The 23125-nt window shown below is 43.3% G+C and overlaps 1 protein-coding gene across 1 annotated transcript; it reads left to right on the top strand.

The window, feature by feature from the left end:
• The first annotated feature begins 11239 nt into the window (after positions 1–11239).
• On the top strand, positions 11240–22905 carry c7b (complement component 7b). The gene is made up of 18 exons (XM_034095850.2): positions 11240–11463; positions 11738–11799; positions 12019–12091; positions 13236–13377; positions 14753–14897; positions 15172–15310; positions 16030–16158; positions 17126–17369; positions 17511–17624; positions 17738–17904; positions 19001–19229; positions 19468–19636; positions 20424–20514; positions 20597–20729; positions 21183–21377; positions 21590–21686; positions 21797–21972; positions 22679–22905. The coding sequence occupies exons 1-18, from the start codon at positions 11458–11460 to the stop codon at positions 22849–22851; spliced, it is 2484 nt and encodes an 827-aa protein (XP_033951741.1). The 5' UTR covers positions 11240–11457; the 3' UTR covers positions 22852–22905.
• The last annotated feature ends 220 nt before the right edge of the window (positions 22906–23125 follow it).

The raw sequence follows: 23125 nt of genomic DNA, 5'->3' as shown, positions 1-23125 counted from the left end.
AGAAATGTCGCCGTCTGCTGGTGGTGTCTGGCTACTGCAGGATAACGCCCAACAGATCTCCAGTCAAAGTCAAATTAGATACATGTAATTCAGCATTCATTTTTTTTCTATTTGTTTTTCTATTATTATTATATATTTTGTTGTATAGCATTTTTTTTTTTTTTTTAATTGAAATGCTATGGCTTTAGTTGTGTACAGCTTTCAATTGATTTAAGTGACACAGTTTAAAAAGCACATTTGACGATATAAATGTTATGCAATATATCAAAATATATACATTTTGTATTGATATCTAAATCTGAAAAATAAGTGATGTGGAAGAAATGTAGTAGAATGTAGAATAGTGGTTACTAAAATCCCATTAATGGAAATACTCAAGGTAGAAACAACAAATCAAAATTGTACAGAACTTGAGTAAACATTCCATTAAAGCTTGTCCATAAGTCCATCATCCTAAATAACTAGAAGTAGAAGAAGAAGTCCAGCATTCAAAATAGTATCTTGTAAAAAATTAGTAGTTTTGCTAGATCTGCAAAGTAACAAAATGCACAATGTAACGTTGGTTAAAAAAAAGTTCAATATTGTCTATTGTGTTGTGTCATTGTGAAATAGATTGGAGGAAATTCAGTCCACATAGAGGAAATGTTCAAAGTACTTATATTTTCACTTTAGTTACTAGTCTTTTGACATATTACGGAACTATGTTTAGCGCGTTATTTCCACAGCCTGGGAGTCACTTTACAGGTCAGGTTCAGTAACTTGTTTTTGACAGCCTGTGAGGACCACCCACACAATTTCCACATGCTTTGCATAGCACACATGCAGGCAGAGACACATGCAGTCACACACTCATGTCATAGTGGCAGTGTGGTGGGAACAAGCTGTCAAAACAATTCTTAAAGTCACTATGATATAAACTGTCGTCTATTTACATACCAGCAGACAAGGACAGACATTAGGATACAGTTGGAGTTGTGTTTCCGGCCTCATGATATATGTAATTGCAATACTTACACTAGCATGAAACTCCTGAGAGAAGTATTGGTCTCTTTAACTTCTCAATGCCCACCTACTGTATGTTCGCCAGCTAGTCTCTTACAAGTCTGTTACATGCGGCCTATACATATTAGAAACGGTCCTAAAAAACCCCAACATGTTTTAAAAGTTCAATCATATAACTATTTTCCGTGTCATTATAACCCCACAACTTTTGACTACAGTTTGACAGCTTTAGAAGAAGAGATTATTTTGCATCTGAATTCAGCAAGTCAGTGAGCCAGACCTACAATTAAAAAAAATGCACTTCAGGAATGCACTTCTACTACTGCGGTTCTATTTCATATGAGGCTTCGCCCTCTAAGGCTATCGCTATTGGGTAATCCCACTGCACGTGTGCAGCACTGACAGACTTAATCCACGCCCACCTATGACGTGGGCCCCACCTCCGGCCTCACTTCCGTATAAATAGGAAGATGGCCCGTCCAACTGCTCCCATTTTTCTTCAGCACTCCGTTGCAGAAGCACTGTACAGGCACAAGCTCTTTTCAGAGCTGTTTACTAGAAAGCAAACATTTCCCCCTGGCCCCATTCTCCCTCTCCTCCGGACGGGGGAGACAGGGCGGGGCTCGGGGTTCTCGGGGTTAGCCGACATATGAATTACGACCGGCTGTGGCTGGCTCGCTCCAGGGAGGAAGCGGCTTTACACAGACGAGGTGAGTCCTGCCGGGGATTGGAGCACGCAAACGCGGCTCTTAATCCCCAGGTGTCGTGCACTCATTGTGTCCGTCTTCCTCTGGCCCGCAGACAGCAGAGAGCGAACGCTCTCGCGGCTGCGGCCGGGGATGATTGGCCAAGCCCTTGATTATTGGATCCGAGTGGCGGGCAGCAGTCAGGCGACTCCTTCCCCTCCATTCACGGATCACTATGTGGTTCCCCCGGCCCCATCCTCCCTCTCCTCCGGACGGGGGAGACAGGGCGGGGCCCGGTGTCAGCCCGGCAGCCGAGCCTATAGGTTGCCGGGCTGACACTATCCGCCATCTAGGCTCTGCCGTATAGGCGGTATTCTCCAGGAACTCCCGTAGATCATCGGAAAGGCAGCCTCCTAATGAGATCTCCCCGTTCCCCCGGTTCAGGAGAGCTCTCCTCCGGATGACATAAGCGGCTGCCTCATAGCCTGTCGGTTATTAGGCAACAGGGCTCGCGGCACAAACCGGCTGTCTTTAAAACCTGGCGGTTGATTAGACAGCACAGACTTGTTTCCTATGTCACAGATATGCCTCCACACACCGTTCATTCCTCAAGCGGGTTTTGAACGTGAACGCGCCTCAATGTCCGGTTTACGAGCCTTCTCCTAACGGCGACATGATGAGAGCCGCTGTGCAATACAGCATGTGGAGGTGCAAGAGCCGGCTGTAACCTGTCAGTCAGCAGGCAGCAGGGCTCGTGGCGCAAGCCAGCTGTATTTAACCGGGCGGTTATTAGACAGCAAGGCTTGAAGTTTAAACCTGATGCTCCTAACCTGTCGGTTAGCAGGCAGCACGGTTTTTTTCCTCTGTCCCAGATGTGCCTACTACAGACGGTCGTCACGAGCCCAGGGCTGTTATTACGCACTGTGTGAATAGCACTGCACACACCTCCGCTCATCCCTCAGCAGGGTTGAGCGTGAATTCGCCTCAATGTCCAGTTTACGAGCCTTCTCCTAAACAGAGACAGGATGAGAGCCGGTGTGAGATGCAGCGTGTGCAGGCCCCCTCTGACGTGGCTCGTCACCATGACAACCACAGCACATCCAGAGCATGTTGCGCGCTCTCAGAATATTACTCAGAATGGCGACGCGTGTGTTCGATGGACAGATGAATAATAATAAGCAGCAAGGCCCACCGGGTAAGCCGGCCGCCCCTAACCTGTCGGTTATAGGCAGCATGGCTCGCTGTATAAATAGGCTGTCTTTAAAACCTATTGGTTTTTAGGCAGCTCGGTTTTTCTCCTCTGTCCTAAACCTACCTCCTACACACGGTAATGAGCCCACGAGTGCCATTATTACAGTGAGGACAGCACTGCACACGGCTCCGCTCACCCCTTAGGGGTGTTGAGCGTGAACGCACCTCGGTGTCCGGTTTAACACTGTAAGCAATTACTGTTATTTTTCAGCCGATTTTCGGCACTAATCTACTGGCAGCCCCCTAACCAGAATGTTACTGTGAATTATTTAATTTTTTCAGTGATAAACTGAAATTGTCCAACAGTATGAATACTGTATAATTTCAGTGTATTGCTGGCGTCTCTGCTGCCGGTATTTTACTGTTAATGAGAAAGGCTGTAAATCATTTCACAGTACGAATACTGTGGTATGGCAGTGAAGTGCAGGCGTCTGTGAAGAGACTGCCGGCGCTTTACTGTTGTTTGACAGGAAAATGTGTTACAGTGGACATAATGAGAGCCTGTGTGAAGTGCAGAGTCTGGAGGGCTCTGGCGTGGCTCGTCACCATGACAACCACAGCACATCCAGAGCAGGTTGGCGCACTGAGTGGCGGCGCGTATGTTCAATGGACAGATGGAATATAATATGCAGCAAGGCTCCCCGGTTAAACCGGCTGCCAATAGCCTATTGGTTACTTGGCAGCATGGCTCGCTGCCTAAGCCGGCTGGGTTTTTTAACTTATCGGTTAATAAAACAGCAGGGCTTACTGAGGTTCCTTGACTTCTTTGAGGACAAAGTCAACTCCATCCACCAGGAACTCCAGGGCCTCTGCCCCATCCCATCCACATGCCACACCACCTCCAGTCAGTGTTCGCTCAACTCAACACCTGCCTCAATGTTGTCTCACCTCCTTTGCACCAGTGGATGCCACACAGGTTACAAAACTTGTCTCAAAAGCTAAGGCTACAACCTGCTCCCTCGACCCCATGCCCTCTGCCCTGGTCAAAACTTGCCTACCCATTCTCTGCTCCACCATTGTTAAAATCATCAACTCCTCCCTGGAATCAGGCAAGGTTCCCGCCATCCTCAAGATAGCAGCTGTCACCCCCATCATCAAAAACCTGGTCTGGACCCCGAGGACCCCAACCTTCCTTTTCTTAGCAAGATCATGGAAAGAGCAGTTACTGCCCAACTCCACCATCATATGTCCGACCATGAGCTCTACGAACCCTTCCAATCAGGCTTCAGATCCAACCACAGCACAGAGACGGCCCTCTATTTAAAATAACCAATGACCCTCCTCATAAGCCGCCGATTCAGGCCTCGTCAGCATCCTCATCCTCCTGGACATCTCCGCCGCATTCGACACAGTCCTCCACACTATCCTACTCAACCGCCTATCCGTTCTACCTTGGCCTCTCTGGTACAGCCCTCTCCTGGTCCATTCCTACCTCTCTAATAGGCAACAGTTTGTGACCATCGGAAAATTCAGCTCTCCCCCAGCCCCTGTGAACCAAGGTGTGCCGCAAGGTTCAGTGCTCGGCCCCCTTCTATTCAACATCTACATGCTCCCCCTCGGTGAAATCATCCGCCGACATGGTCTCAACTTCCCACTCCTATGCGACGACACCCAACTCTACATCAGTACCAATCCATCATCCCAGCTACCCCCACTGTCACTTGTCAACTGCCCTCAGCGACATCCAAGCCTGGATGTCAAAAAATCTACTTAAACTCAACAATACAAAACAGAGCTCATGGTTGTGGCCAGGGCTCGAGCTTAAGGACGTCCCGTCGTCGAAAAAATAGTGTCGGGGAGGATAAAAAATAATTTTGGGATGAATTTGGGACGAGAGTTAAAATAAAAATATCCTGCTAACTCTATTACAAACGGCGATGAAAATGAAACCGACTGCACGTTTTGTGTAGCAACACAGTTATTAAACCTAAACACACACGCACACACCACACGCACAAAACATTTAGCAACCCGCGAAATACACACACATGTAGCCACTGCTGTGCTGCTGGCTATCAGCCAGCCGCCCAGCTGGCTGTGCCCGCGAATTCCTGCGTCCGCAAATTCGCGCTCTCTATGGTCTAGCAGATTAATATAATATGGCTCTGGGTCTATCTATGTACTGAGTGTGTGTATTTCGCAGGTTGAGTGTTGTACAATGACAATGGCATCCCGTGGAGGAATTCTGAATGTTTTACCGTTACATCACAAAAACGCACAGCAGAACCAGACCCTGGAGCGCCGGCCTCTTTATTTACTTACTCCTCTTCATCCCTATGAGTAATAAGGCTGAGATGAGAACCCTCCATCGTATTTAGTCCTTAGCAATATGCTGCGCCTCTCCCCATGTAGGGATGGGTACCGAGCCCCCGGTTATTAAACGGGCCCCGGGCCGGAATATAAAGACAGTCGTTGGTAACGTTTAAACTCCGACGTTATCAGACTTTTTATCGGTACAGAGAGACTTTCAAAAAGATATGGTCATATGTATTATTGCTACATACACATTATATCGCAGTTTTAGTTTCACCAACTCCGTTTCTAATATGCAATAAGACTAAAACATGCGTCTATGATATATTTTCGAGGCTTTCCAATCCAGATGAGATCTCTCTGTCCCGTCTATGTGCGAGGGGGCGGGGCCGTTTGGAAAGGTCTCCTGACTGTGTTACAGACTGTCATCCTGGTTAGTGGTACTCTGGGGTTCTGTCTTCAGGACACAGTGTTGGATTTTTTTTGAGAATTGGATGGGACTTGATTGGATTCAATATTAATAACAAATGAGTAATTGTCTCGTTGTGTGTTTGTTTTAAATATATTTGGCCTTTGTTTATGTGATTGAATGATTTACTAAAATAAAAGGTTTATGAATAATCATCTAATGATTTGTATGATGTTTTATTTATGTTAAAGATCACTTTGAATGATTTTAACTAATGATAATGTATACAAATTAAAAAAAAAAAATCGGGACGGTCCACAATTAATTTCGGGACGGCTTGGATTGTATTTCGGGACGGTTCCGGGAGGATGGGGAAAAAAGTTAGTCGAGAGCCCTGGTTGTGGCCCCAAAAACACTGCTCCGGAAGGTTGGAGATTGCTCCTCACCATCGATGGCGGATCCATCCACCCTTCCCCTGAGGTTCGCCAGCCTGGGCGTCACTCTGGACTCTAGCCTCACCTTCAACTACCACATCAGGTCTACTGTCAAACTGCTTTCTTTCACCTACGAAACATCTCCAGACTCCGGCCCTCTCTCCCCCGACCCCGTTGCAGAAACATGAATTCATACCTTCATCTCCTCTCGTCTGGACTACTGCAATGGAGTTCTGTTCGGGGTCACCAGCAAAGCCCTGGACAGGCTCCAGTACGTCCAGAACTCTGCAGCCAGGCTCCTCACCCACACTAAGCCCTGGCAACACATCACCCCTACCCTCATCCACCTTCACTGGCTCCCGGTCAAGTCACGCATCCAGTACAAACTCCTCCTGCTAACCTACAAATCTCTCCACTCCCTAGCCCCTCCATACATCTCTGACCTCCTTCAGCCCTACACCCCCTCTCGTCACCTGCGGTCCTCTGACAAAGGGCTGCTCTCCATCCAGCGCTCCAAGCTGAAACATTTGGCAACAGAGCCTTCAGTGTCGCAGCCCCCACCCTCTGGAATTCTCTGCCCTCTGCAATCAGGAATGCAGACACTCTGGACACCTTCAAAAAACACCTCAAACACCATCTGTTCACTCAGGCCTTTGGCCTCAACTAATATACAGTCACTTATTCCTGCTATTGCTCTGTATGATGATTATTACCTTTTGTTTTGTTACTTCCCATTGTTAAAGCGTCCTTGGGTTTCGTGAAATGCGCTATATAAATTAAAATTATTATTATTATTATTACTATTCAATCCGTCTACCTTTAAACTTTTTGGGTTTAGGCAGCACGGATTTTTCCTCTGTCTCAGACGTACCTCCTACCCACGGTCGTAATAAGCCCACGGAGGGCCATTATTACGCCTCGTGTGGACAGCACTGCACACACCTCCGCTCATCCCTTAGTGGTGTTGAGCGTGAATGTGCAGTTTACGAGTCTTCTCCTAAACGGCGACATATTGAGAGCCTGTGTGAAATGCAGCGTGTGGAGGGCTCTGGCATGGTTTGTTACCAACCACAGCACATCCAGAGAATGTACACCCGGCGCTATCAGAGTACTGGATGGTACTCAGGGTGGCGGCGCGTGTGTCTGATGGACAGATGGATGAGCAGGCGGATGGGCAGAGGGTAGTCTCTGCAGTTCGCCTCTCCCCCCCCGCAGTTCTTCGGGATACAGGGAACCCTGTCATCCCGGGAACAGTGTCTCGCGCTCCGTGCAGAGCGGCAGGAACTCTTGTTAAAAGGAAGCTTTTTTCCAGGGTTCCTCATGGGGAAGAAAATCAGGGTTTTTTACTCCCGCTATTTTCTGGTCCCGAAGGAGACGGGGCGGGGGGAATGAGACCCATCCTCGATCTGTCAGTGTCCAACAAGGGAATGGCCTTTTCCCATGCTGACGATCAAACGGGTGCTGGAGTGTTCACCAGGGAGGTGCACATCCATAGTCCTGAAGGATGCTTACCTCCACGTAACCATCATCCCGAAACACAGAATTTCCTGCGTTTCTCATTCCTGGCTCCACGCACTTTTTCAAAGTGGGTGGAGCAGCTACTCAGAATGGGGATGAGAGTGTTATTTTACCTGGACTGTGGCTGGCTCGCTCCAGGAAGGGAGGAAGCGGCTTACAGACGATACAGTTTGTATCTCATCTGTCAAACCTGGGTTTCATTATCAACTGGAAGAAGAGCTGTCCTCGTCCCTCCAAGGTTATCTTTTTAACTGGGAGTGGAATTGAACTCAGCCCGCATGAGAGTGCGACTCTCACAGTGGAGAGGGGAGAAAGTGACAGCTCTCCTCCGGTGCGTCACACCCCGCGGGGCGGTGACCTTCATTCCCTTAAAGAGAATATTCATTTGGAATAATGCTATATTTCTAGGGACTGTGATGCTCCTTTCTTTTTCGCATGGGTTATTAATTGAGTAGATGGGTTTTTGTGCTTCTGGTTACGGACGGACCAGTGGGGCGTGGACTACATCCTGCTTCGCCCTTAACCCAATAGCGATAGCCTTAGAGGGCGAAGCCTCATACGAAATAGGACTGAGGTTACGTACTGTAACCCAGCTTCTATGAGTATAGGCGCAGCCCTCTAAGGTTCGGGCCCCACTGGCTCCGCGAATAGCTGAAGAAAAGCTGTTTGTATGGGAGCAGTTGGACGGGCCATCTTCCTATTTATACGGAAGTGAGGCCGGAGGTGGGGCCCACGTCATAGGTGGGCGTGGATTAAGTCTGTCAGTGCTGCACACGTGCAGTGGGATTACCCAATAGCGATAGCTTTAGAGGGCTGCGCCTATACTCATAGAAGCTGGGTTACAGTACGTAACCTCAGTGTTGTTCTGTTGGGTCATGTGTTTTGTGTGTGTCATAATGGACTAAGCCAGTGCTTCTCAAAGTATGGTCCGCGGACCACTGGTGGTCCGTGGGCGCCCCCTAGTGGTCCGTGAGTATATTGGTACAATTTCACATTTGAAATAAATACATTTATTTAAGTTTTTCGCACTCTCGCGGGAATATCTCCGCAATGGAACGAGCTTAAGTTTCACATTCGATTGCATGATATAGCCCAGATAAGCACCTTCACCACACATATTGCCACTTGTTTGTACAATTTTCAGGCGATTTGTAAAAAACGATGTGTTTTTGGATATTTGTGGAGTTAGGTGGTCCGCGAGTGTTTTTGTATTGGTTAAGTGGTCCTTGGTATGAAAAAGTTTGAGAAACACTGGACTAAGCTGCATTTTGTTGAGCAATCCTGTGTGGCAAAATGACAAGTAAGCCTTGAACCCTTTGCACTGCTGCGGACATGTGTTCCTGTTAACTCTCAAAGTATTCCAGTGTATGAACAACCCACTTCTTGACCTTCAAAGAAGGATGAGAGCTGAATAAACAGCATATTTGTCTTACGGCACAAGGCCTGGACTTAACCAATGGTAGACCTGTCACATTGCATCTACAAGCATAAAGACAGGACACACTGTATTAACGGTAAAGGTGCTTGGTAAATAGTGAAGTTAGCATTGTTGTTTACTTAGTTAATGTAATTATTAACTATACGAACTCAGACACTTAGGATTGTAGGAGCCAATTGCACGACCCGGGAGACAGAGGTAAAGTATTTGTAAGACTTTATTTTCCAAATACAGCATTGAACAACAAAAAAGGTAACTTTCAAATCTCTAGCCGAGATGACAAAACAGAGAACAAAAAATTAAAGCGCTCACGTAGTGCGGAATCAAACTTTTTCCAAGAGCACAAGGAGCATAGACCTGACCATAGCAAGAAACAATACGAACTGACGAGGAACACTGGGAGACAGGGACATTTAACCACATGACAATGACAAACAGGTGTGAACAATCAGGGGCGGGACTGACGCTGATGAGCACAGGAGACACAGAAAGGATGCCAGGTGAAAACAATCAGGAAGCCTGGAATGAGAGATAAACGGTGAGTGAGAAAACAAACATAAAACAACATGAACCTCTCTAGCATTTCTCTCGGTGCACAACATTAACAGCAAAAGCAAAGTTCAAATACAACTAAATCATACAAAGAAGCTGCAAGCTGGATCTTCTGAGATTGCAATTTGCAAAACAACATTCCCGACCGACCACACCCACCGCCAGAGGGAAAAGTGTGAATGTCCCAACACCAGAAAGGAACGAAGGCGTCTCCACACACTGTCTGTATTCATCCTTAATATGCAGTGTCATGTCTTGCTGAATCCTGCAGGTCAGCTGCAACTGTGGATATTTTAAATCGAGACTAAAAACGTTTCTTTTTGACACTGCATTCGGATGAGTTGTTCACATGTTAACTGCATATGGCTTTTTTATCCATGTATTTTATACCTGTTGTGTTGAATTTTGTTTCTTTGCTTTTTAATTGCTTGTTTTTAAAATGCCTTTTTATAATGTGCTTCATCTGTATATTGTTTTTAAATGTCTTTTGTCTTATTTTGTAAAGCACTTTGGGTTGCCCTGTGCGGAAAGGTGCTCCATAAATAAACGTGCCTTGCCTTGCGGCTGAACCCAACATAAGAAATGACTAGATAACAACCACAACTTATTCGTATCCAGGCCTGTTGCGGCTCACGGCTACAACCATATCAGAGCGATCAGTCATCAGGTGGTGGGATTTGTATTGGGTAAGATTAAGGTGTAGCTGCCTTTGGTGATGTTTGTCCTTTTCTAAACAAACTGCATGATAACTTAAAGTAAACATCCATTTCTGAAAAGTGTGGCCAATGTGGAAGTGCCCTAAAAGTAAATTATTTCAAATGGCCACAGGGAGCCACACCTATGGTTCAATTAAAAGAAGTTATGAGAAAATGACTCTACTTCTCCCTTGATTTATTAACCTACTGAACATTTTCCTGACGAGTTAATGATCTCAATCACTCGTTTCAAATCTTATTCAATATAGCATTATGTGGATTGTGTCTATTTAGAATAAAACAGCCAATACGCTAAGCTCCAGGCTTTGAAACTGTAGAGCACAAACCAATAGGTGACGTCATGGTGACTAGGTCCACTTCCTTTAAGCAGTCTTTGTTCACAATGGACTTTGTAAAGCAAACAGAGAACTGCTTTATTTTCAGAAAAGATGGACGGGGAGGATATCACTGTTGTTTTGTTTAGAAAAGTAACAAGGGGCTGGACACATTAGTTATTTTTCAGTTTTTGTCAGCATTGCGAGATAAGGCATTTGGCCTTGGCATTTGGCCTTGGCAGAGGTCTGTGCGTTCCAAGTTCCCGTCTATTTTATTATATTCCTCTGGACATCTTACTTGATGCTGTTTGGGCTTTTCATAATGATTTTACTTGTATTTAAAAGTAAAAAAGTCCAATTTTGAAAAACAATAAAAAAGATGAATTTATTTTATAACTCTAATAAGAAACATGTATTTTGTGCACAGAGCAACAGAGCCAAATGCATTCAAATATGGGCCACATGGGGGAATTTTGTGAACCCAAATCTTCCTGACTTATATTGATATCCTACGTAAACAACTATGAAGCAACTGTCACATGCCAAATGTGACTGCTTTCACAAAAGAACAGATTTCCTAACTATTCTTTTTGTACACTTCAGCACTCAAAGCAAACGGGCTTATGAATAGTGTTACTGGAAATAAAGTCATAGTTTGAGATAAAAGAGCACTGTCTCTGGCCTTGGACTGAAGCTGTGGAAAAGAACACTGGGTCTGTGTTCATGACCCAGAGGCGTTACAAATCTGGCTGTACAGATTAGAGTTTCTTCAGCTTGGGAATTCCGGTATTCGGGGTTGTGTTGAATACTCTGCACTCTGCTGATTATATAACCAGTGTTTTATAGTGGATCAGACAAGAGGACCATATTCTGAGAAGCACATCATGAAGGTACTGTAAACCACACATTTATTATTTATGATACAATGATATCGACAAATGGACAGTGTTTATATGTCAGTAACCTTAAAACTGTCTCTGAGTTTATCTACACTACAATTTGTATTTCTGTTATCCCTTTCTAATTGATAGTAATACATAAATTCATACTGTCACCACTCACTATGAACTAACGTCTGTTAATTAGAGTATATCAGTTTGCTCTACATAATCAATGTAGAGCAAACTGAATTGAGCTAACAGATTTCCTGTTTTCGGTGTACAGATGGATTTGGTTGCAGTTCTGTCTTCTTTTGCATTGTTGGTCGTCCTTATATGTCCTGTATGGTAGGTGTACACACAACTGTCCTAACATCTTACTGCAATATTATCGCTTGTACAGTAATGTATTAATAGTGGAACAATGTCTCTCTTCTCCACCATATCAACATTCCTGGGACCCAAGATTGCAGCTTTAAAAAAAAAAAAATGGATGAATACTTTTCTGTTCATTCGACAAATATAACATGAATATTGTTTTATATTGTCCATGTCTTTCTCTATTAGCTGTCAGCATGTTGACTGCAGATGGGGGTCTTATGGAGAGTGGTCAGAGTGTGATGGCTGCTCCAGGACAAAGGTACTTTAAACCAAAAATCCTTAAGTATAGGTTTTAATTTCAGACCCCATTTACATGCAAACGCATACAAAACGCAAACGAACCGAATACGATATCAAAAAAGTCTTCCGTTCACACGAGAACGCTCTGGAGACGCTGTAGTGCCTGTAAGTGGCGTTGTACTTCCACAGGAGACCGCTCGAAAGCGCTTGAGACGCTGTAGTACATATGCCGGGCCTGTAAGTGGCTGTACTTCTGCCACAAAATACACCAAAAGCAGCGAAGAAGACCCCCGAGCATGGTTGCCATGGTTGCCCTTCTGTTTATGCCCCGCGTCTCCTATCAATGGCAATGATAATAATTAATATTTGATCTAGGGCAGTGAAAATATTACTTCTTAAAAAAAAAAAGTCTTGTGGCTCAACTTGCCCCAGTGTAGGGGTAAGTTGATCCAGGTCAGGGGGTACATTGAACCACGGTTCAAACCTGGGCATACCTGTTCAAACCTGGGCATACCTACAACACATCTTAAAGGTAACTATAAACAATAAATAACAAACCAAATACAAGCTTAGTTTTTCAAATATTTGTAATATAAATTTCGATTTAATGGATTTTTTTTTTAACATGTTGAAAGGAAAAGTAATCATACAAATGGTGATACAATTTCATACATCTTACCAATCAAACACAGGGTAAATTCAACTTTAAATGTAGCCTACAATGAGCTCTTATTATCAACGTGGCCTACTTTCATTCATTTCTCCATTGAAAAACTGGCTCAACTTGTGTAATAATAACGTGTGTAATACTATTTGCGCAGATTTATAATTTACCCTAGCAAGCATATTGTGATCAATTACGTAATATTTGCTGCATCATATTATTGATTTAACCTGGCATGACTTTCTGAACTTGGGGGAAGGCTCTCAATTCATGTTGTGTGGTAGGTTATGCAGACAGGTTCCCTCGAAACTTTGAAAAACGTAATTGTATGTTTATAGTAGATGTTTTAATCAAAAAGTGTCTGCTTCCATGTAGAAAAAACACACAATTTAGTGACTCTGAGAAAAGCTTCACGGCAGTAAGTTGCAAAACATTGGGAAATAAAGTGATGTCACAAGAAACAAAAAATGATTTCATGTTAATGGTTTTCCTCTCTTAGGTGCGGACCCGCCATGTGGAGGTGTACGCCCAATTTGGGGGTGCGCCATGTTCAGGAGAAGCCACACAAGCACAGCCATGTGTCTCAAAGAAAGGATGTCCCCTGGCAACAGGCTGTGGAGACCGGTTCCGCTGTACCTCTGGTATGTTGTGACATCTTGTCTTCAGAGATGGGGTCGTTACTAAAAAAAAGTAATATAATACATATACATATTACTTTAAAAAAAAGTAATATATTACACTACTTCGTTACTCTCTACATAAAGTAACTCGTTACTTTACTCGTTACTTTACTCGTTACTTTACTCGTTACTTTACTCGCAGGGCCGGCCCGCCCCTCCCTGCAGGCAGATCACGCAGACTGCTAAAGTTTCAAATGTTCTCAGTTTCCATTGTCGCATAAGACTGATCCAGATCCTGAATGTTTTCCTATCTGACTGGGGCTGCCCTCTGTCTCCTGCTATCTGTATATTTTGCGCAGTCTATCTCTGCTCACGCTGTTGCGTCGGCGTGTTCTCCTGCGTGTTGGTCATGTGTTGCACTGGAACCAGACACCGCAAAGACTTCAGCCGAGCACGCACATGCGTGAGTGGCAATAACTCTCCTTACCAGCAGGCGGCGGTAGTGTGTATTCGTCATTCAAAACAGGCAACAACCGGAAAACAGAGAAGAAGAACTGAATACGTGATATAAACAAACAACAAATAGCTGTGCGTTAGCTTCACCTTAGCATGTGTTCTTTGCAGGTGTTTGTTGAGGTTTGATTATGACTGATTTTAGTAAGTAAAGAAGTAACGCGTGTCGGGGCAATGTTAGTAACTGTAGTGTGATTACTGAATTATAAAAGTAGCGCGTTACACTACTCCTACCGACAAAAGTAATATTAATACAGTAACGCGCTACAAAGTAACGCAAAGTTACAAAGTAATGCGTTACACCCAACTCTGCTTGTATTTAGCTAAATGTGGAAGTGACTCTAACCTGCATTTTTTAATTGGCCTATGGGGGGCCAAAGTGCAGTCATGCTCTAAATATGCATTCTTTCAAAGGGCCAACAGGGGGCGCCTTAAAAGGGCAGATTTTATAGAAGTCTATGACAGAATGACTCAATGTATCTCTTGTTTTATTACTACACTGAACATGTTTCTACGTCTCATTCAATAAAGAATGCTTGGGTATCTTGTTATCTATGGTTTGCTATCCACATCTTCTTCATGTTTTTACCTTAGAACTTTATCCCCTTCTTAGTATTAGTTTTTTTATTTCATAAAACCCAAAAACTAATTTCAGTTAACAAAACATTACCATTAATTTAAATATGCCCAGGAATGCTAATATTTTGGTTAGGTTTTGCTCAGGGTCTTACCAGATTGTCTCAGTTGTTGCAATACTTTCTTACACTTTCTTATATTCAGCAAGACTTTACCAATATTATAATAGAGGTAACTTTTCACATGTTTTTTAAAAATTATGTATTGTAGAATAAATTGTCTTTATTGTAAACATTACGCAACGCAGGTCAGTGTATCAGCCAGTCTCTGGTGTGCAACGGAGACCAGGACTGTGAGGATGGTCTGGATGAGAGGAACTGTGATGGAGACAACAGCCAGTACTCATGTGACCTCGACAAAACGCCTCCAAACTCCAGTGTCACAGGCAGAGGGTGAGTAGATTCAACTCCAACAACATGAACATGAGCGTGATATAGGCTTGTAATCGTCATATTTGGGGTGAAATTGTTGCCTATATACATTGGCTCCGAACATTGGGGTCTTAACATCCACAAGGACGTTTCCCGGGGAGTTTCATTTGTTTCTGTTAAAACACGTCACTTAATCCAAGGTGGTCAGTGTACTTCAAAAAACAAAGTGTCCCTTAAAAAAAGGGTTAGAATCACAGATCTACTTAATAAGAGTTCATTAATTCATTCCTGACAGGTACAACGTGTTAACAGGCAAACTGAGAGCAGGTGTGATCAACACTCTGAGCTTCGGAGGGCAGTGCCGGAAGGTGTTCAGTGGGGACCATCAAGTCTCTTACCGACTGCCACATAACATCCTCAGGTACAACTTCAAGGTGAGTGTTTATGTTCACAGATAAGGAGCCGATATGATTTTAGATATAAAGTATTACACTGTGAATTAATAATTGAATGCGTCTTTTATCATCCAACTGAAGTAGACATTCTACACCTTATTTATAAATGTAATGTATTATTATTCCGGTGTATTATAACAACCTGTAGAACACTCTACAGGAAAAGGGAAAACCCCAAAAAGCATAATGGGCCCCTTTAACTGATATAGATGATTAGTTTGTACCTGCTGTATATACAGTTAGGTAGTTTTATCTAAGGCAATTACCGTACTTTTCGGACTATAAAGCGCACCTGCATATAAGCCGCAGCAGCTAAATTGTCCGTCTGTCTTGCTCTCGTTCTGTCTCTCGGTTCCACTTTTACTTTGGCGCGCTACCTGTCTCACTCTTTTCCCGCCGCTTAGAGGTGGCGGGCGCGGACCGGTCCTAGAGCCCATAAGGTTAAAGGTGGTTAATTTTACCTGTAAAATCCATAGATTTAGGAGGTTCCCTAGTGGCCGTTAGCTGTACAAAAAAAATGGGGGAAAAGTCGCGGCTTATAGTCCGAAAAGTACGGTAATCATATTCTATAGGATCATCAGATTTGTCTTGTCATACATCCCTAAGGACTAGCAGCGAGCATGGCAAACAATATGGCACAATAAGCTCTCAGCAGCTACGCTAATGAAACCAACTGCTGAACTCTGTTTGTGCTGCAGGTGACTGTAGAAAATGAAGACAGCGATGAATCCTACGAGAGCTCCTGGTCCTACATGCAGCACATCCAGGCCAACGCCTTGGTGGGACACGACCGTCGCAGTTTCCACAAAGAGCTCACTGACAATAAGGTACTGACAAAACTTCTTCAGAGGGAAACCATTGACATGGCTCTTCTTGGGCTTTGTGACCTTTAAACCTATTATTCACCTATTGTGCAAAATCCACTTCTTCATGTCTCTTCTACATCAACACGTGTCCCCTCTTCTTCATGTCTCTTCTACATCAACATGTGTCCCCTCTTCTTCATGTCTCTTCTACATCAACATGTGTCCCCTCTTCTTCATGTCTCTTCTACATCAACATGTGTCCCCTCTTCTTCATGTCTCTTCTACATCAACATGTGTCCCCTCTTCTTCATGTCTCTTCTACATCAACATGTGTCCCCTCTTCTTCATGTCTCTTCTACATCAACATGTGTCCCCTCTTCTTCATGTCTCTTCTACATCAACATGTGTCCCCTCTTCTTCATGTCTCTTCTACATCAACATGTGTCCCCTCTTCTTCATGTCTCTTCTACATCAACATGTGGAAAGAGATTCTGAAAGTTTCAGGAAAAAAGATTCGCTCGCTTTTTGTCCTGATCCATTTCTATAAAAACCTGTCTGAAAATGAGCTGATCAGATTTTGGCCACTTCATGATGTCATAACGATTTTTTTTGGCTCGTGTAACCATTAGCCAATCAGCAACCAAGGTAACCCCCCCCCCCCCTTATCGCCTGAATCTCCTCCTAGAGCACCATTGAATTCTTTTTAACCAAATCTCTCTCAGAGGGGCGTGGGGAGGGGCTCCTTATTTTCATCTGAAGTAACAGACAGAGAATCAGCACTTTGGAAACAGGGCTGGAACAGAGGGGGTTATGGGTAATGCTGCAATGATCTGTTTGGTGTTTGGAGCCAAACACTTCAGAGACATGTTATGTATATATCTGAGACCTGTAATATATTGATGAAAAACAGTATAATAGGGGACCTTTACAGGTGTATGTAGAAGTATACAAATAATGACTTCTTGGTGTTTTGGTGTCAATCGTCCAGGCCTACAAATATATAATCCTGAAGAATAAAGTGGAGCTGGCCCAGTTCCAAAACTCTGCGCCTCAGTATCTGACTCTGGCTGAAGGTTTCTGGAAGGCCCTGTCCTCGCTGCCGTACACGTATGACTACTCTGCTTACCGCCAGCTGTTCGAGATATACGGCACACATTACCTTTCTGAGGGCAAACTCGGAGGCGAATACCAAGCCTTGTTGGAGATAGACCGTCAGGCACTCAATTCAACAAGTAAGAGCTTAATTAAAACCTCACTTTTAAGAGTGCCTTACAAATCTAGAAGTCTTGGACTTTTGGGATTTGTTTTCTTGCGTTAAAAGGTTCCCATCAGAACATTTCTGAATATTTTGCTCCTGTCTTGTTTGTGTAAAGGTACAACAAATATAGACTACCAGAGGTGTTGGAGAAAGGTGAAACGCCGTTTATTTAGAAAGAAAGTCACGACAACCTGTGAAAAACTGACACAATCCTTATCCTCCAGTCACGGTAAGTAACAGGAAATCCTTATTTAAATGTTGGCCCTGAAGTGTCAAAGAACACAGTTATGCAAATACATTTTGTCAAGTTGGATTGAAATCTCTTTTGCCTTTTGCCTTCAGGAAACAAAGTAAACAACATGCCCATCAAGGTCAAAGTGTTTGGGGGAGATATGGCTTTGACGGGCGCTTTGGCTCTCCTGGATCTTGATAACCCAGAAGCTAACGGAGAAATCTATGACAACTGGGCCTCGTCTGTCAAAGACTTCCCCGAAGTCATAGACATGAAGGTATGACAGTGAGCTGGTACACAGCTGGTTGTCAGCTGTCATCTGGATGTTTATTAATTATTGTTTGATTAGTTGATCGAGCTTAACTGACCCTTCACCAAATCCCACCTCCCTTTGATTATGTTGCTGCTCCTGTCAATTTTGTAATTTCAGCATGGCGCGTCTGCAATTTAAGTAGAACATACTGGTAGGATTAACATTCAAATTTGACATTCTTTCACACACACATACGGGTATTGGGCCGAGCGCGACACCGTACTTCCGGTATCCGCCGTTTTACGCGAGGTGCAAGCAGCCGTACACCGTCGAGGTGTTGTTCAGCTTCCTGTACTGAATATCATAGTCTATTGCCTTAATCAATATCTAGTCAACTCTAAAATACCACATATATGCAATGGCATGATAATATTATTGTGACAAGTGGGGTATTCACCTGGTGTTTCCAGAAATTAGACGTAGATGCAGCCAAAATCGACGAAGGCCACTGTCGTTTTTCCATCTGCAGGCAGTCTGTAAGGGCAATCCGACAACCCACACAGCTCTAGTTTACGCTGGTAACGACCTAAAGCACACCCCTCAAGTCCAGAGATGTAATCCGAAGACATGCAGCGATTTCTTCGGTCGTTAATTCAGAAAAAAAACCTAGTGCGCTCTGCCTGGCTACCTTAGCTAGCTGTTTATATTTGCACTTCCAGGATATTTGCACCTCCAGGAAAATGGCGTATTTATATATATATATATATATGGCGCGTGTTGCATTGTGGGTAGCTCGTGACGTCACTGTGTGTGAAAGAATACGTTTTTTTAAACAATAAGCATGCTCTGTCAAAAAATACAAAAATAACCTTTCCTTTTCTAACAGGATAACTACTATTAGTCCAGCTTATTTAAAACCATATTTGGACTTGAATATACAATAGCACTCTTTTAAACCAGTTGAGTCTTCCCCTGTTGGCCATTAGAGAGAATGCAGTTTTAACAAACTTCGCATTGGCTTTAGTTTTCAGAATCAGGAGTTGCCCCGTGTTTTGTACATTATCTGTGAATAAATGTTTTCTATACTTGCACAGTTGTAAAGTGTACACTTGTTTTCCAGCTGCGTCCTCTGTATGAGCTGGTGAAGGAAGTGCAGTGTGCAGGTTTAAAGAAAGTCCACCTGAAAAGAGCCTTGGAGGAGTACCTGTCGGAGCAGCATCCCTGTCACTGCGGGCCCTGCCGGAACAACGGGAAGCCGCTGCTGACGGGGTCCGAGTGTCACTGTGCCTGCTGGCCGGGAACCTCGGGCCACGCCTGTGAACAGGGAGCTGTGATTGGTGAACAACCAGGTACACAGAACTTGAAATGAGTTTGGGATCAAATATCACAAGATACATGTCACTGATAGTATTAGAAACAATAGTGACACAAAGCACTTCTAAATCGAAACATAATCTTTCAAAGGTTGCATAAGAACAAACAAACAAAGATTTACCCGGAAAAAAAGGGTAAACATGTACGTTTATGTTACCATGCAGTCCAATCAATGAAAGAACAGCATAAGATAATGTTTATTTTTTCTCTCAGGTGTGATCGATGGCAGCTGGACCTGCTGGTCTTCCTGGGGAACCTGCTTGGGAAGTAAAAAGAGAAGGACCCGAAGATGCGAAAACCCCGCCCCCAGGAATGGCCAGCACTGCATCGGAGAGTGGTCGGAAGAGAAGCCTTGTGAGGACCCAGACATCCGGTACTTACAGTAAGTTTATGCACAGGAACTTGTGGGAAACAGGGTGTATCCCAAATATATGACCCCAAAGCAAACCCATAGATTTTCTCACTTGGTTTTCATAATATAACAGAAGATTTAAGACTTAATATCCTTAATTTGATTATACACATACAGTAAGTGGTTTAATGTGTAAGATATGCCATAATATACATTATCAAAAGAACATTATCAACAAGTGGAGAGTGTACAGTGTGGATGTTATGTCAAAGATGTCTATGTCTTCTTAACATATCTACTTAAGTTAGCATGATAGCTAACTTGCACTGGCCCGTCCTCTCTTGTTTTCCCACGTATTGCTCTAGAGCAATGCTTCTCAAAGTGTGGTCCGCGGACCACTGGTGGTCCGTGAGCGCCCCCTAGTGGTCCGTGAGTATATTGGTAACATTTCACATTTGAAATGAATTAATTAATTTAAGTTTTCCGCACTCTCGCGGGAATATCTCCGCAATGGAGGGAGCTTAAGTTTCACTTTCGATTGCAAGATATAGCCCAGATAAACACCTTCATCACACATGTGGCCACTTGTTTGTACCATTTTCAGGCGATTTGTAAACAACGATGTGTTTTTAGATATTTGTGGAGTTAGGTGGTCCGCGAGTGTTTTTTGTATTGGTTAAGTGGTCCTTGGTATGAAAAAGTTTGAGAAACACTGCTCTAGAGGTGATAGTGAGGCACTGTAGAGCCAGTCTACACATTAAATACCCTAATTATGCAATACAATTCGCAAAAGGTGGTGTCAACTTTTTGTGTGCAGGACGATGGAGCCTCAGTGCTTCGATCTCCCTGCAGTGACTCCACCAAAGACATGTGGAGCGCCCCCAAACCTCAGGAACGGATATATTGAGGTGAGTTTGCTTGATTTATGCTGTTTAAAAAAGGTTGTTCCAGTTACTGTATTATAAATAAACTGGAGTTTTATTTTCTCAGAATCCCAGGGACTTTTACCTGGTTGGAAACAGAGTGCAATACTCCTGCATTGACGGTTATTACCTTATGGGAGGCGCTGTGGCTCAATGCACTGAAACCCAGAAGTGGAGGACTGAATCGCCGGTTTGTAAAAGTACGTCTTTCACTATGTCAGGGAGGTTATGTATCTGGCTGTATTATTAGTTTATTAGCGATATATCTCAGAAACGACTTTACTTTAAACGATTCAATAAAGAAAGTTGGGATTTTGTAGGCACCAAATCCATCTGATAGTTACTGAGATGTTTTTCAAGGCCCTAAACCCCAGATTAACTAAAAAGGGCAGACTCATTGCCAAATGTAGTCCTTTTAGCTAGTCCTTACTAACTCAACCAAAATGGAGTATTTTCAACTGTCATGGTTGCCATTAGACAGTCAGCATTTTTGTCTGTCACTCCTTTTTTATTTGTACGCCAATGTGGATTAAGATGAAGATTAAAAATGTCTAAAGATGTTCTACGTGTCCCTTTTATGCACCTCTAGAAATCCCAGTGCTGTGTTATGTCCTCAGTTCTTCTTGCTAAACGTTCCCCTCCTCCCATCTCAGGTGCAACATGTGGGTTTCCTCTACTCAACAGTGACATCATAGCCACCCCTATCGAGGCAGCCTATCAGATTGGACACAGATTGTCCCTGTCCTGTCCTGTGGGGTCGGTGCTGGACACGGAGGAGGTGTCAGAGATCATGTGCAGTTCCAGTCTGCAGTGGTCTCCATCACCGGCCAGCGCTCATTGTAAAGCAGGTACATTGCATTAACTCTCAGGTTCAATGTGAAAGTGTAAATATACATCTGTTTGCTTGCAGCTTTTGCCCCTGGGAGCATAAATACAATTAAATAATTATGTTTTACTGCAACCCTGATCTGTTTTGAAGCAACATTTTAATTTATTTGGAATGGAATTGTGCATGTCAGTCAAATATTGAATCCAGTTTACCTCTATATTTTCTCCTCAGTGCTCTCAGGCCCCACTCCTCCACCTGGCCTGAAATGTAAGCTTTGGGAGAACGTAGGAAAAACTGAGTGTGTGTGTAAAATGCCATCTCAGTGCTCGTAAGTATTATTTTTGATAATCATATTATTGTCATGCACAGGGAAAGGCTTTTTTTAGAACTACGTAGAAAATATATGTAACGATTGTTTTCCTCTATTGCCCACATTAGGACTTCTCTGCAGCTGTGTGCCAGACTCGGTTCAAGCCGAACCCGAGTACTCAGTCTTTGTCAGCTCGGAGCGCTGCGCTGCTTGGGGCGGAGTTTCGAGTTAGCGACAGACTGTGACGTGCCACAAGAGCTGTCCCTGTCCTGTGAGGACTGCAAACCAGGGACAGCTTGTCAGGGTAAGTAAATCCTATTTATTACATCTTGGACCTTATTGTTGTTGTTTTGACATGGATATTAATATAGTACTAATCTGTACATCAAGTTTGTTGGGACAATACGTCTATAATGGGTTCAGGACAATGACAAACATACTTTAACTGAAGAAGAAAACATTGGCCCTGAAAAGTTGCACTGAAAAATCTGAAAGTCACTAATTTAAAAAGAAATTGCATAAAGAAAAAGTCGGAAAATTGTTACGGTTAAAATGCCATCCGATTATTCTAAAGGCCCATTATCCTGAACGTCAATAGTGGGAAAGATAATAATTTTGGACTAAAAGATTATTTGTTTGGCAGCCCAAAAACTATCGTTGGATGGCTCCAAAAATACAAACTCTTATGCATTAGCCAAAGAGTTTCTAATTAGCATAATTGAACATTAGCAACATCTCATGAATACTATGTCATTGAATCATTAAGTAGGTCTGTAAACTGTCATGGATATCGGGTAATAATTTACCATTCACCATCATTTTCTGCCAATTAAGTAAAACCTGCGAGTTTATGACTCAATCGGCTGACTGGGTGTACTTTTGCTCAGTTATTAGCGATGTAATTTCCTGATTTCAGGAAGCGATAGGAATAATGTTCAAAAGATTAATTTAATTCTTTAACATGTGGTGTAACTGCATCATTATATAATTGTTTTTTATTTCAATTCTAGAATCGAAATGCGTGTGTCAGAACGTGACAGACTGCCCGGCAGACTCCGCCCCCCTTTGCACCAAAACCAGTGATGACAGCGTTGCCAAGACGATGACTGAATGTGAGGTGGGGGCCAGACGCTGTGCTAATGAGCAGGTCCATGTTGTCGGTATCGAGGCTTGTCCGGAATAAAAATGAGAAGAGAAAATCTTCAATCATACAAAATTAAATCAATCAAATAAAATACTTCGACTTGGCTCTGTTTTATTATATAAAGACTTATGAACTATTTTGCCAATTATTAGTTATGAATCAAAAGTTATGATAACAAATAACGTGTTAATGAATCATTTCAATACATTTTAGATCTCTAAATATACCTTTATTTTTAAGATCCTACAGTTATGGAAGTCTGTGTTTTTCAAAAGTATGTTGGACCAGTGTAAATTATAAAATAAGACAAAAC

The sequence above is a fragment of the Pseudochaenichthys georgianus genome, chromosome 12 (assembly GCF_902827115.2).
Source record: "Pseudochaenichthys georgianus chromosome 12, fPseGeo1.2, whole genome shotgun sequence".
Taxonomy (NCBI): domain Eukaryota; kingdom Metazoa; phylum Chordata; class Actinopteri; order Perciformes; family Channichthyidae; genus Pseudochaenichthys; species Pseudochaenichthys georgianus.
Note: the sequence above shows the minus strand (reverse complement) of the source record. Positions and strands in the feature narration are given on the sequence as shown.

What these genes read in the sequence shown, in the direction of transcription:
- c7b (XM_034095850.2), top strand. An exon ending in CCGAAGTCATAGACATGAAG is followed by an intron (nt 17,905 to 19,000) that starts GTATGACAGTGA and finishes CTTGTTTTCCAG; the next exon opens with CTGCGTCCTCTGTATGAGCT. An exon ending in CAGCGCTCATTGTAAAGCAG is followed by an intron (nt 21,378 to 21,589) that starts GTACATTGCATT and finishes TTTTCTCCTCAG; the next exon opens with TGCTCTCAGGCCCCACTCCT.